Source organism: Acomys minous (genome assembly GCF_964271855.1).
Source record: "Acomys minous genome assembly, chromosome: 15".
In the NCBI taxonomy this organism is placed as follows: domain Eukaryota; kingdom Metazoa; phylum Chordata; class Mammalia; order Rodentia; family Muridae; genus Acomys; species Acomys minous.
In genome coordinates, this window is record NC_140497.1 from 84963111 (window position 1) to 84976919 (window position 13809).

The following is a 13809-nucleotide window of genomic DNA, read 5'->3' on the forward strand; positions in this document are numbered from 1 at the left end:
AGGAGTATGGGAAGGGACGGTGCAGACTGAATAGGAAAGGGACAGTCTGGGCACAAGGACCAGCAATGGGATAGTAGGACACAGTGGCCTGTCCAGGCTGGACTACTGATGGGGTTGCTGGAGCACAAAGGAAAGGCAAAGTGGTCCAGGATAGGAATGCAACTGCCTTGAGGCACAGGAACCAAATGATGAGGTCCCGTGGAAGATGTCCACGGTGAGAGATCCTTACAGGCTTCTACAACTGCATGGCCAGACCAGAGAGTTTTGAGTCACTACCTTAGAAACTAAATGTGGAATAGATCCAAGCCCATTTGCCTGAGGCTGTTACCATTTTGTCAAGAGAGATGATACCGTGGGCTAGACAGCATCTTTAGAGTTAAAAAAAAAAAAAAAAAGAGAGTTGGTGTCAGGCATGTTTCGGAGTTAAACCTGTTGAGACTTGGTGCTAAAATAGATTTGTCTTCTGCGTGCAATAAAACTGACAGGGAAAGAGAAAATATGCTTTTAAACACCAACGTATTTTTCTTCATACAATTCAGCTAGAAGAGGCCTATCCTCCCAGGATAATCTTTATCTATTCTTCTTATAAGAGTTTGGGAAATTAATAACACCTGGTTGTTCAGAAAGGTTGAAGGCATTAATAAGCCTTTCCAATACTTAGCTCAGAGCGCTAAAACTAAACAGGTCGCCGCAGCTACCTGAAGCCTGCCCAAGCTAGCGCCTGCTTCTCTCCCAAGACCAACAACCATACGCCCAGGTCACAGCTGTATGATTCTCAGAAAAAGATGGAGGAAGGATGTGTGTGCCCATGATCAGATATAGAGAAAAGAAAAATAAGGTTCGACCTTGGGCGATCCATTTCTCTTTCCTGAGATGAATTTCTCTATGGAAATGAAGCACGCGGTCCACCGGCAGTCCATACCTCATTTTAACTGGGAAATTCTGTAACTGCTTTCAGCTCTACTTGGGGAAAATATGAGTAAAATGTATCCTATGTATTTATGCATTAAACATCTTATCCAGAAAGTGCCTTCTCACTCTCTGCTCATGAAACCCCAGTGGAATTTTAAAATGCTGAGTAATTCTCGGCTATTTTCAGTTGACACTTACCATCTTCTCATCCACACAAATAATTAGAAAGAATGTAATTCGGGGACATTTTATTTACTTAAATAGCGTTTCCACTTAAGCTTTCTCTATTTGATAATTAAAAGGAGAAATCTGTAAGATCTACTTAGCACCTGTTCCGCCATCTGCTGAGCCTGACCAGCTGGCCATCAAAAGGAATCTTTTCTTCAGATACATGTGTGAATGCAGGTCACTGGGTGGCCATCTCTGTCCTGGCCCACCTGTAGTCCTCATGGTGGGAGCGGCAAAGGAGCAAAGGAGGAGGAGGAGGGGCCTTTGAAGATTTCCTCTGTGCAGTTCTTTCTGGGGTTGAGTCTATAGAAGCACCACTTTATAAAGCCCTCCTTGTGGCAGAGGGAAAGAAGACAGGCCCAGCTACTTGAGCACATCCTTAGCCGATGATTGCATCCCCATAGGGATAAAGCAAGACATGACAGAGGGACAAAGCGAGGGGGACACAATAAAGTAGGAGACAGCTCAACCCTTGTTCTCTGTAGAGGAGTGGGGCAGGGGCGGAGTGTTTGGTTGACTTGGAGAATTCTCATCTACTGTAGTGAAATAGCTTTCCGGAAACATGTGGATATTCACAAGTAGAAACAAGGAGCCACGTTACAACTAAGACACTGGGGAGGCCATTTACCTAAGGCCCCTTTGGCTAATCCCCTTTATTACATCTCTATGGAATAATGAGTAACATTAACATGGGCTGTACAAGAATACTAATACCAGGTATGAAATCAAAATCAGCAAGGGCTGGTTAGTGTGAATAAAAGCTATAAAGATCCAATATGTTTTGTTAATTATATTAAAATGTCACCAGCAATAACCCTTACCGGTGCAAACGTAGAAGGCAGCACGTGAATGGTCTGAGGCTGTGGGTGATCCCAGTGTCTTCATACAGACTAGATCCGACTATAAGAATTTTGTGGTCAGCTATAGAAAGCCAAAACAAAATTAAAATTCCAGTGCTTTTACATTCCCAGAACAGACATCCAGCCAACAAGCACAGGTGGCCCAGAGCTGGAATTTGGTTGTGTATAACTGAAAGATGATTTAATGATTAAATAAGATAATATTTGCAAAGCATTTCTCCGAGTTCTGGGCACACAGTGACTGCTCATCGGTTATTCCTCGCCGTGCTCTGTCTTCCTCACACATAAAATGAAGGTCATGGCATTCTACCAGTTTCTTCACGTGCCTTGGTTGGATCGTGGAAATAAGAAGCCATTTAGTTCAAGCCCAGTTTTGTTCTTTATTTAATTAAAACTATCCCTCAATTCTTTCATCTGTTTGTACGTACAGTTCCTAGTAGATTAGCGTAAACCGGAATTCCCCTGATGGCCTGGAAAGAGCCTTCAGTTAAATCGGCCATATCGCAAGCATTTGTTCAGCTGTACAATTGTGCTGTCTCTCAGCAACGTCGAGGGTTTTTTTTTTCTGTACTTTATGCCCCTGCCTGGCATTATGTAGATCAGTATTGTGTCCCAGCCTGATTCTGTGAGTTTTAACTGGGTTGCTTTTATAACTGCTCCCACAGGATCCTTCTGAGGGCTTAATGTTTTTATAATTAAGAATAACTACACCTACTGCTTGATTTAAACACTAGCTAGTTGTACAAACGGCAAAAGGAGAGAAACCTCTGGTGGTTCTTTAAAACTGTCTCCCTGCAGATGCTCCTTGACACTGGATGGAGCTGGGTCATGAGAACCTCATATTGAGTTGAAACTGTTGTGAAGTTAAGATGCTTTAGAAACAGAACCCAGGGAATACCTCAGCCTGACCCACCTGAAATGTGCTCGTACCACTTACCTTAGCCCAGGTTCTGGTAAAAAGCATGTAGCACCGGCTTATTTTATAATGAAGTGCCAAGTAGCTTGGGGGTATTTGTTGGATACTGCATAGAAAGTAAAAACAAAATATACTGGCAGTGCATTCCACAGTAAACTCAACAGGTTGTAACTGAGCATCATTCGTCATGGGTTGCGTGTTGATAGTTCTATGTAAGAATCATGTTAAGACCTAGTAACAGTGTAACATGTGTTGCTGATATTGGCTGTAGACATCAGTATACATTTCTTGACATAAGATCTCACTGTGTTGCCCAGGCTTCCCCTTAACTCATTCTGTAGCCCAGGCTAGCCTTGAACTTGCAATTCTCCTGCCTCAGCCTCCCAAGTGCTGTGATTACAAGCATGTGCCACCATTCCCAGCTTCCCTTGTAAAATGCTTTAAAGGATGGAAAGCTGTCACCTTTTGTGCAGCCTCTTCATCCACAAAAAAAAAAAAAAATATATATATATCATTCCTGCACTCCTCGTGTTAAAATACTAGTTTGTGGATGTTTGTTCATGTAGCAATAGTATATTAAACATTTGGAATCACTCACTGCCTCCCAAAAGCGGTTTAACAGACTATCCTAGTGACTCTGCCTTTACATGACAGATACTCGCACGTGTGGTATAATGTAATTAGGGGCTGCGACTTGGCAGCACGGTTTTATTTTTGTGAAATGAGAGCGCAATAAAAGACAAACAGCAGAACACAAAGATAACGGGCAAATTTACGCAGGTCTCCGTTTTCGCTCTCACCACATTTTGAATGTACTTAGGATGTCCTTAGCTCTCCATGTTTCCTTTTGGGCTGCTGGCATTTTTGTCGAACAGCTGTCTACGTGTCAGGACGTCTACTTGCATCAGGCGATCTATTGATTGCGATGTAAGAGGAATGAGTTTGCTTCGTGTTCCAGCTTCAAAACTAAACATGGATGCAGAAATTATTTCATACGCTTCGCAAAAGTCAAACTGCCTTTGTATTTCACAAAGGGAAATGTTTCTCTTTATCGAAACGTGCTTTGCTTGCTACGTAGAGTTTAAGCAATATAAACATCATCCCCCATCTAGAGTGTGGCTATCCAGAAGGAAAAGAAATAGCTATGACTTTTTACTTCTACTTGGAACAATATGGGTATCTATATTTCATTACAAGTCTTTTTCTCAGAATTCGTTGGAATTATTACCTTTTTATTCAAAATTAACTTCTTTCAGCATAACCCGCAAGCTTATTATGTCACACTGAAAAAAAAATTACACTAGAAATGTTATTACAAGCGTAGCCTTATGCTTTTCCATCTGCTTCTCATACACAGCTGTGCAAGGATCGAGTGTGATGTTCCGAACAGTGGAGGTCACTTTGCACAAAGAAGGCAACACCTTTGGTTTTGTCATACGAGGTAGGTGGGGGTTAAAAACACAGGGGCCTTCAGATATTCCTAGAGAATTTCTCGACGAGATATTAGAGGGCATCCTTACAAACTGAAGCCTTCAGAGGGTAAAATTATCTTTGAGCAAATAAGAGCATGGAAAGGAATTAAATGAACCCCCCAACTGATCAGCAATAACACAGAGCAAGAAGCCACTTGGATAGCGCTGGTCAGTTAGTTCCCGGGGGTCTTTTTGACTTAGTACTAGCTTTCATCCTTTCTCCTTGTTTCTGGTCTGTATTGCTGAATCAAAACTGTTTTTTTTAATTTTTTATTAATTTATTCTTGTTACATCTCAATGGTTATCCCATCCCTTGTATCCTCCCATTCTTCCCACCCTCCCATTTTCCCCTTACTCCCCTCCCCTATGACTGTTCCTGAGGGGGATTTCCTCCTCCTGTATATGCTCATAGGGTATCAAGTCTCTTCTTGATAGCCTGCTATCCTTCCTCTGAGTGCCACCAGGCCTCCCCCTCTAGGGGACATGGTCAAATATGAGGCACCAGAGTTCGTGTGAAAGTCAGACCCCACTCTCCATTCAACTGTTGATTGGTATGGCTTGCTTTGAACAACTTTGTTTAAAATTACTTTCTTCTGGAATACATGTTATTATTGCTGCTTCCTAAAGACAGACCAAAGACCACCTAACCCGTGGGGTACCCAAGCATGTCAGCTCAACCTATCTCATTATGGGATGCCATTGATACTAAAGAGTTCAAGTGGCTCCATTCATTATGAATTATGACTGTGGGGTTTTATGGTTTCGTTTTTCTTATTAGTGATTTTACCCCTGAGCGACTGTTGCAACATTAGCAGTTCTTAATCCATCGTGTGATAATGTGATTCAATAAATATGTATGCATCAGTAAATTTTAACATTACACGTTTTGGGGGATTTTTTTTTTCTGTTGCTATTGTTGTTACCTATAACATTTTATACTTGAACAAGAGTAAACCTTCTGTCCAAATGATTGACAAAATATGAATAAATATTAACTGTCATCTTAATAAATAGATGTGCATCAAACGCTAAAACAGTTGTATTTGTTTGGACAGGCTTTTTTCCTCTAACTGAGCTCTGAACGCTCGACTCTAGTCTGGAGCAGTCATCTAGCAAACCACTCAATGAAACATTGACTAGGCACAGGTCTGCATGTCAGTGTAGCAGGGAGTGCCATGGCGTCATAAGGCAGTGACCCTGCCTCAAGGAATTAAGATCAATGAATTTAAGACACAAGTTGATAGCTTCCACCAAGTGAGTAAAACAGAAGGCAAACTGAAAGTTCAGCTCAGCACTTATGATATTTTTCTAGTTATGAATTTTTTCTGGCCAAAACCTATTTTTAAGAGTCACAATAGGCTCCAATGCTAGGTTACTAACCACAGCCATTCTTAAACTTCTTTTAAAAATAACGGAATATAGTAAACAAACAAACAAACAAAACAACCCTTCCCTACAAGGTATTTAGGCTAAAGGATGATGTAGACAACTTATCATTGGCAGTTTAACCATAAGGGAAGTGCTTTTGAAATGCATGCAAAGAAATCTCATTGTTGGAAAACAGCAGCAAAGATTACTTCTGCCGTACACATTCATCGCTAATTACTATAAGATTAATTAATAACAACTTAAGCTGCTAATAAAAGACAGTCTATCATTACAAAATAAAATGAACAGATGCAACTGAATTCTAACTCAAGGCAAAGGAGGTAGGGCAGGAGGAAGAGGAAGAAGAGGAAGAGGAAGAGGAAGGAGGAGGAGGAAATATTCAGCCTTAGATAAAGGAGCTCATAGGTCTAGAATCTAGAATCACCTTTTTTAGCTTTGGGGGAAAGGCTGTTTGAAGAAAAGCATGCATATGTGTCTCTGTCTTAATAGTCTAGTCTGTATAATGAGGACCTATGTATGACTTGATTGCCATCAACTGACTGTTAGGAAGAATGCTGTAAACTCTATCTTGTCCAGGTGTGGAGTGGACTGCCGCAGACTTAGCGAGTGGTCCATCATTGGTGGCCACAGCACAGGCTGGGGAGCACAGATGAAGGAAGTTGTACAAACTGCTCCTGGATCAAAAAGGAAATTTCCAACTTAAACTCCCCATTAAAGTTCTACAAACATCTCTGCAGAAGTTTTCCTTATGCAAAGTTTGAATTCCCATTTGCAGTCAGTGTGGCAAACTCTGACAAAGCGTCCCCCAGTATCTTGAGCACAATACTTTTGATAGTGGCCGCTTAAAACCCATTTTATTTTTGCTCTAGGCAGGATCCTACTCTAGCCCAGGCAAGCCTGGAATGTACTACACGGCCCATAGGTCAGGCTGACTTCATACTCATGAGGGCTTGTCCTGCCTCAGCTTCCCAAGTGTTGGAGTCATAAGTGTTATCACCATAGCCTCTCTCTCTCTCTCTCTCTCTCTCTCTCTCTCTCTCTCTCTCTCTCTCTTGTCTCTCTGTCTCTCTGTCTCTGTCTCTGTCTCTGTCTCTCTCTCTCTGTCTCTCTCTCTCTCTCTCTCTCTCTCTGTCTGTCTCTTCTTCCGTGTGTCTGTCTGTGTCTGTCTCTGTCTGTCTGTCTGTCTGTCTGTCTGTCTGTCTGTCTGTCTCTCTCTCTCTCTCTCTCTCTCTCTCTCTCTCTCTCTCTCTCCACACATCCTTTTCTTGAGTCTCTTCTAATACATATGGCCGGAGACCTGCCTCCTCATCTGTGTCATGGCCCAGGTTGCTCAGCATGAGGTGGGCAGAACTGTGCATAGTTTATAGACTAAGCAGATGTCCTCATTAGACCAGTAGTTTTAATTAGTGAGCCACACGCCATTCCAGTTGTCAAATGTCTTATATACTCTGATTACTGCTCGTATTTATTGAGAGGTGGGAGGCAGTGACTTCAGAAACATTCTATCTGAAATGAATGTGCTCTTTAAGGGTTTTACAGGCCAGAGGGAAAGTTGTACGTGCTCCTCCTCCATGTATCCACAAACACATTCCAGTGTCCCAGCTGGCACTCTGTAAGTGATTCTCTTCAATTACAACAATGAAATTATTTTAATCTCTGTCTGTCTCTGTCTGTCTGTCTGTCTGTCTCTCTCTCTCTCTCTCTCTCTCTCTCTCTCTCTCTCTCTCTCTCTCTCTCTCTCTCTGTCTCTCTCTGTCTCTCTGTCTCTTCTAGGGGGAGCACATGATGATAGAAATAAGTCTCGCCCGGTTGTGATAACCTGTGTTCGTCCTGGAGGGCCTGCTGACAGGTAAATTTTATCTTTTTTTTTTTTTTTGTCATTATCCAAAATATGTTCAGTACAGCCAGGGACTCTGAAAGAGAAAATGATTCGTATACATCATAGTAACACCTAGATAGCAAGTATATATGTGAGAATGTAAATGCTCAAAGAATTTGAGCTATGGAAGCAGAGAGAATAAGATTTTTGCCTCCAGTCTCTCTTTCTTATGCTTTCTTTCTGGTAAGTACTTGGTTCGGGCTCAGTTCCCTCTATTGTAGAGACAGACAACCCTGGCCGCCTTTCAGATTTGTTTGCTTTCAGCAAAGGATATGTTGGGTGGCTTGACTCACAGGAAGCTTATGGAAGGCAGCAGGCTCTTCCAAGGCAGATACTTGGCCCGTGTTCTTGTGGGAGGATGAGGCAGTGCTGTGTCTTAACCATCACCAGCATCCCTGTGCCATAGCAACACCTCATGATGAGGACCACATACACCACAGGAGAGTGACATTTAGTCAGATGGAAGAAGTTCTGTTACTCTCTATGAAGTTCTCTTCCTTGAGAGTTGGAGTGTGTGAATGGAACATGCTCTTAGATGTTTTCTCATAAGACTTGCTGGGTCACAAGCAAACTCACAATGTAGGTGTCTCTTGATCTAGGTGTCCCTCAAGATGCAAGTGTCTGTGTTGTCTTTTGATGGCAGCCGTGAGCTCTAGAATAATGCAGCAACACTCCTTCCATAGATACTGTGAAACGGTCAGAAGAAGATACACTAATTGCTTCTGTCTATCCATTTAGTACCAAGATAGATTTTTTTTTTACTTTTGAGAAAGAAATCATCACAATACGTATTATTTATGAAGCACTTTCTACATTCCAGAATGTACACTACCCGCTTGCTTAGTACAGTCTTCTTTTATACGTACGACCACACTCTAAAGGAGGCATTTTAATTTTCTCATGGCTGATCAAACAAAGGCATAGGATGGTTAAGATCCATTGAAAAGGACTAGGGCACTTGGTTCCTCCAGAACTAACACTGTGAGATCACTTCTAAGAAAGATAATATTTTATATGAAATAAGAAAATAAGGAGATATTCGATTCTCACCTGTGCTGGTGTCCATCTGCCTTTGCAGAGGACAACACAAAGTATGAACTTCGGAGCGTTTCTCCTTTCTCCTTTCCTTTAGGGGCTGCTCTTTCTAAAGAAAACGTCTTTCCAGTTAGGGTTAACAGCAATGTCAGGAGCAATGTACAAATCACTGCCAAATGAACTTAGAGTCCAGGGGAACCGGAGCACTAAATATGAAACACCAGTCCTGGGCTCAGAATCACCTAGGTGTTTATTTTAGATCTTATCTGTAGTCACCCCGAGTCCCACAGTTGTCAGGCTTCCCTTCCCCTAAGCAGATGGTGATCTGGAGGCCACCTTGGCCCTGCCCCCCTGACTCTGGTCACAGCAGGAAGAGTACTCTCTGCCTGCCTCATCCAAGGCGTGTGAGGCCGGACTGGCTTAATGGCCGCCAAATGGCCTCATAACTCAGCAGGGAATTCTCACCAGCGTTCCTCCTTCCACGTGGGCTCACTGCTGATAAATGGGAGGGAATTAAAAGGCTTCTCTATTCAACCTAACTTTGGGGGAAAATAGGTGAATGCTATTTCCTGGGCCCTAATAAATCAATTTCAGACTTTCAAGCAAAAGCCTACAAGAGGGGGGGGGGGGGGGAAGTGTGCTTCTCTTACTTTTGTCCTCCAAGGAGTTAACTGTGGGTGACCAGGTTATCTGCTAATATGTAGTTATTTTCTCATTACTGGTTTTTGAATTACAGCGATTTTCTGTTCGAGGTTACCTCTCTTCACTCTCACTGTCATTCTGCAGGCCTGAAAAGAATGCAAATGGGGACGGATGGCAGAGTGTGCGCGAAAGCATGACTCTGAGTAAGTGGCTATTAGAGCCGGGACCCATTATACTAAATTAATCAAGACTGTTCCTTTATGCTCTCTCTCTAGAGAGGGCACCATCAAACCTGGAGACAGGTTGCTCAGTGTGGATGGAATTCGGCTTCTTGGAACCACCCATGCTGAGGCCATGAGTATCCTTAAACAGTGTGGACAGGAAGCGACGCTGCTGATAGAATACGACGTCTCCGTCATGGGTATGTTGGATCCCCCTCGGAATCTCTAACCCCGGTTTGCTGTGCACCCCTGAAAAGCCACCTACAGTTAGGTAAGGGATGACTGTCTGCAGTCTTGTAGCAGCTAGGATTTCCTGGGTGTACATTTCACCCCGAGTTAGCAAGAGGTGAGCGATACTTTTCAGCAGTACAGAGTTCTCGTTCTATTATCAGTGTTTGACCTCGCCGTCAGCTCTTGCGTACAAACTACGCTATTTTTTCCCCTCCCAGACTCACAAAGCTCAAGTTCTGGCTTTCTGACTTTCATGCCATTGCGAGAGAGCCCTGGCAGCCACAGGTCTTGAGAGTGGGGGTGACAGAAGAAGCTGTCAGACTGGGTTTCTCCTCAACGACTCTTAACGACTTAGCTCAGAGTAAATGTGATGACCACAAGAGTGCCTGTGTGTAGGAATAAGGTTCACTCCCCACACTTATGGAGGAGACAAGAAGGCAGGAATGAGACAGGGAAATAACATTTCTCCAGCACAGCTATTATTCTCACGATATACACATCCAGCCATTTTCTTGAGAACAACATAATTTTATTCTTCTTTATGGCTGAAGAAAATCCGTGTGCATGTGTTTACATACATACTATTTTCATTCATTTATGTGTTGACAGACACATGAATCTATAATTTGCTATTGTAAATTATTCTGCAATAAACATAGATCTGCAAGTTTCTATGTGATAAGCAAAATAAAGTAGACTTAGAAAGATATCCTATTCTCTCGTTCTCTCTCTCTCTCTCTCTCTCTCTCTCTCTCTCTCTCTCTCTCTCTCTCTCTCGGGTGTGTGTGTGTGTGTGTGTGTGTGTGTGTGTGTGTGTGTGTGTGTGTGTGTGTGTTAAGGTGGAAGATATTCTACCTAGAGACAGGAAGAGGAAGAAGATGACTAGCAAGATAGGCAAGGGAGAACAAGAGGGAATAGAACCGATTGTAGTCAAAGTGCATGATGTTCTTGAATGGCAACGTCTTTATAAAACCCATCACTATTTGCATAGTGAATATACACCAGCAAGTTTTTATTTCTCCAAGTAGATGATAGATGATATTTACTAGACAGAGAAAATAATAGATGCTCATTTGTGATATAATTACATGTAAAACATTTTTTCCCGATGAAAGCATGTGAGACTTTCCTTTGCTTCCCTTCTTCACCCAGTAGTTGATGCTCTTGTGTATTTCAACCCATTCATTCCAGAGCGGGTGCCCTGTGATCTCACTGTACCTTTAACACAATCTTCTGGATGGATAGATGTAAAGCGCCTTTTCATTTGCGAGTGGAAGAAGACTGTTATTTTATTTTTCTCACATCCAAATCAGTTCTTAGGGCAGTGGGTCTCAACCTTCCTAATTCTACAACCCTTTAGCACAGTTCCTCATGTTGTGGTGACCCCTCAACCATAAAATTATTTCATTTCTACCTCATGACTTTAATGTTGCTGCTGTTATGAATTGTCATGTAAATATCTGGTATGCAGGATATCTGATATATGGCCTCTGTGGAGATTATGACCCACATGATGAAAATCACTTCCTTAGGAAGTGTATATGTCTATGTACAATTTTGGCATCAATAACTCACTCTAAAATCAGATATGTTGTTAATAAATCTTAGATGTAAAAAGCTTGGCAGTTTCAGGGACCTACTTTAAAAAGCTTTGAAAAGGTAAATTTTATTAACTGCGATGGTATTTAGACTGTTTTAACAGTTTAATGAAACAAGAGTGTGGAAAGAATAGCTTAGAAGGAAAAACAGCCCTCCATGCTGATGTTGTTGAAGTATATTTTCAAATGATTAGGGGGAGCCTAAGGGTCCTACTCTTAGAGAAGAGAGCTAATAACAAGAAAAGCATGAGACCGAAGAAGACATTTTTTTCTTTTCTTTTCTTTTCTTTTCTTTTTTTTAGCCATAACACTGATCCTTTTATATATGTGTATGCATGTATGTATGTATGTATGTATATATATATATATATATATACACACACACATATATTCTGTATACTGTATATATATTATGTATACTATGTATATATATTCTGCCCACATATGTGCCTGCACACTAGAAGAGAGCACCAATTCTTATTATGGATGGTTATGAGCCACCATGTAGTTGCTGGGAATTGAACTCAGGACCTTTGGAAAAACAGACAGTGCTCTTAACCCCTGAGCCATCTCTCCCACCCACCAAACCAATTCTTATGAAATGGCCTAAGATGCAGGTCAAGCCCACCTCATTGGTCCAATGCATTTAGATGCCTCAATCGCTTTCTCGTTTTATTTCCCCTTTGAGTGGGAAGGGAAGATGCCCAGGCACCTTCTGGACACTTCCCAGGGCCATTTCCATTTACATTCGCGTCAGCTATCTTTGCGTGTGTCTGCTGTGACACTGTTTCACAGTCCAGGAAAGCACAATGCATATCTTCATTTATTCCCACGGCACCTCACAGGGAGATGTCAGATATTCATAGAAGGCTTTAATGATAAATGTAGATTGCACAATATGTTTGCTCATAGATTAGCTGTCCTTATGACCAATCGTTATTAAGTGGTTGTTTATAGAATGGACCAAAACATCAATATATATGCTTCATGTTCAAAATGAAGTTATTTTGTGATTGATGATTTTGTCTTACACCACAGCATAACATCCCCAAGCTTTCGATCTTAGTGCTTCATCCTTCTTTCTTTCTTCCCACCCCCACCCCACCCCACCCCCCGCCCCACCGAGACAGGGTTTCCTCTCTGTAATAGCTCTGGCTGTCCTAGACTCACTTTGTAGACCAGGCTGGCCTCAAACTCACAAAGATCCACTTTCCTGTGCCTTCCAAGTGCTAGCATTAAAGGTGTGCACTACCACACCTGGCTTTCTTGATGCTTCTTAAGCTATCTATGGTGGGGGGATGGCGATGGGGTTTTGGGTTTTGGGTTTTGTTGTTGTTGTTTTGTTTTTTGTATGTTTGTTTTTTAATCCTGTAAGTCTTTATCTCTTCCTTTAGATATCATTTTCTCTGCTCACCTTCAAATCTTTCCTTATGTTCCACTTCACTATAGTAGCATGCAAAACTATGGACGGTGAGAAAAGAAAGTAATGTTTTATTCCAAATGCCCCAGTGCATTACAACCTGGTGCAGTATGTGGCTGCTCCTTACTCACGTGCGTTCAATCCTGAGCAAATGAAAACAGAAAGTCTTGAGCAGTTGCTCAAATAGAGACAGATTTGAGTGATATAAGTCGTTTAAAAAAAAATGATGGATTCGCCTTCACAAAGCATAGATTTACTGACATTGTATTTGCTTTCTTTCACAATATCAGAATCGGGATATGAATCCTTGCACTATGTGGGACTGGCCATAGCACTGTTAATATGTCCCCATGGATGCCTCTTGTGCCTTTAGCTAGCTGAAAGCTGAGAAGTGCCAGGCTTTCTTCAGTAGTCACAGAGGGCCACTTGGTGACCCTATCATGACACTTTCCTCTTTTTCTTAGAAAATAACAGGAACAGAAGCCCAAGGGTATCCTATGTAAAAGACACATACAATTTTTAAGTGCCAGTGATCCTTTCTTTAGGATGCTGTGTCTGTGAAATGATAGTTACACTGCCTCATACAATTTTATCTAAAAATGAATTTTTTATAAAGTCACTCTTATTCCCATTGCCCCATTCCTTACTTCATGTCCAAACAAGACAGAAATGCCATGTGCGTTCCTTCCTGCTGACTTCTTCCGCCATCTTCCTTTGCTACAACTACCCAGGGAAGCTTTTGTACTTCTGAGGACTCATTTGAAGGCGTCAGGTCACCGGGACAATTTCCATTTTTGAAAGGTCTTTTGTGTGCGGCATATGGCATAATGAAGTCATGGGGGTAACACACGCATTCACTAGACCTGAGCACTAGGCATGGAAATCTGTGGTACATGTATGCATGTTTGGTAGCCGAACACTCTGGCTACCAACACTGCCCACTGCAATTAGGGTTAGGAGCAAACTAGAGAAGGAAAGAAATACCAGCAGCAAAACAACCAATTAG

General features: G+C 42.0%; 1 protein-coding gene across 20 annotated transcripts in view; it reads left to right on the forward strand.

The window, feature by feature from the left end:
• The window catches only part of GRIP1 (glutamate receptor interacting protein 1), a 625712-nt gene that overhangs the window by 470362 nt on the left and 141541 nt on the right, over nt 1-13809 (forward strand). For 19 of the 20 annotated variants that reach the window (XM_084760597.1, XM_084760582.1, XM_084760588.1 and 16 more), the window contains 3 exons: nt 4274-4357; nt 7551-7626; nt 9609-9754. In XM_084760597.1, coding sequence (XP_084616723.1) covers nt 4274-4357; nt 7551-7626; nt 9609-9754 — 306 coding nt within the window. The remainder of the gene's footprint in view (nt 1-4273; nt 4358-7550; nt 7627-9608; nt 9755-13809) is intronic. The other variant, XM_084760598.1, reaches the window with a different exon arrangement.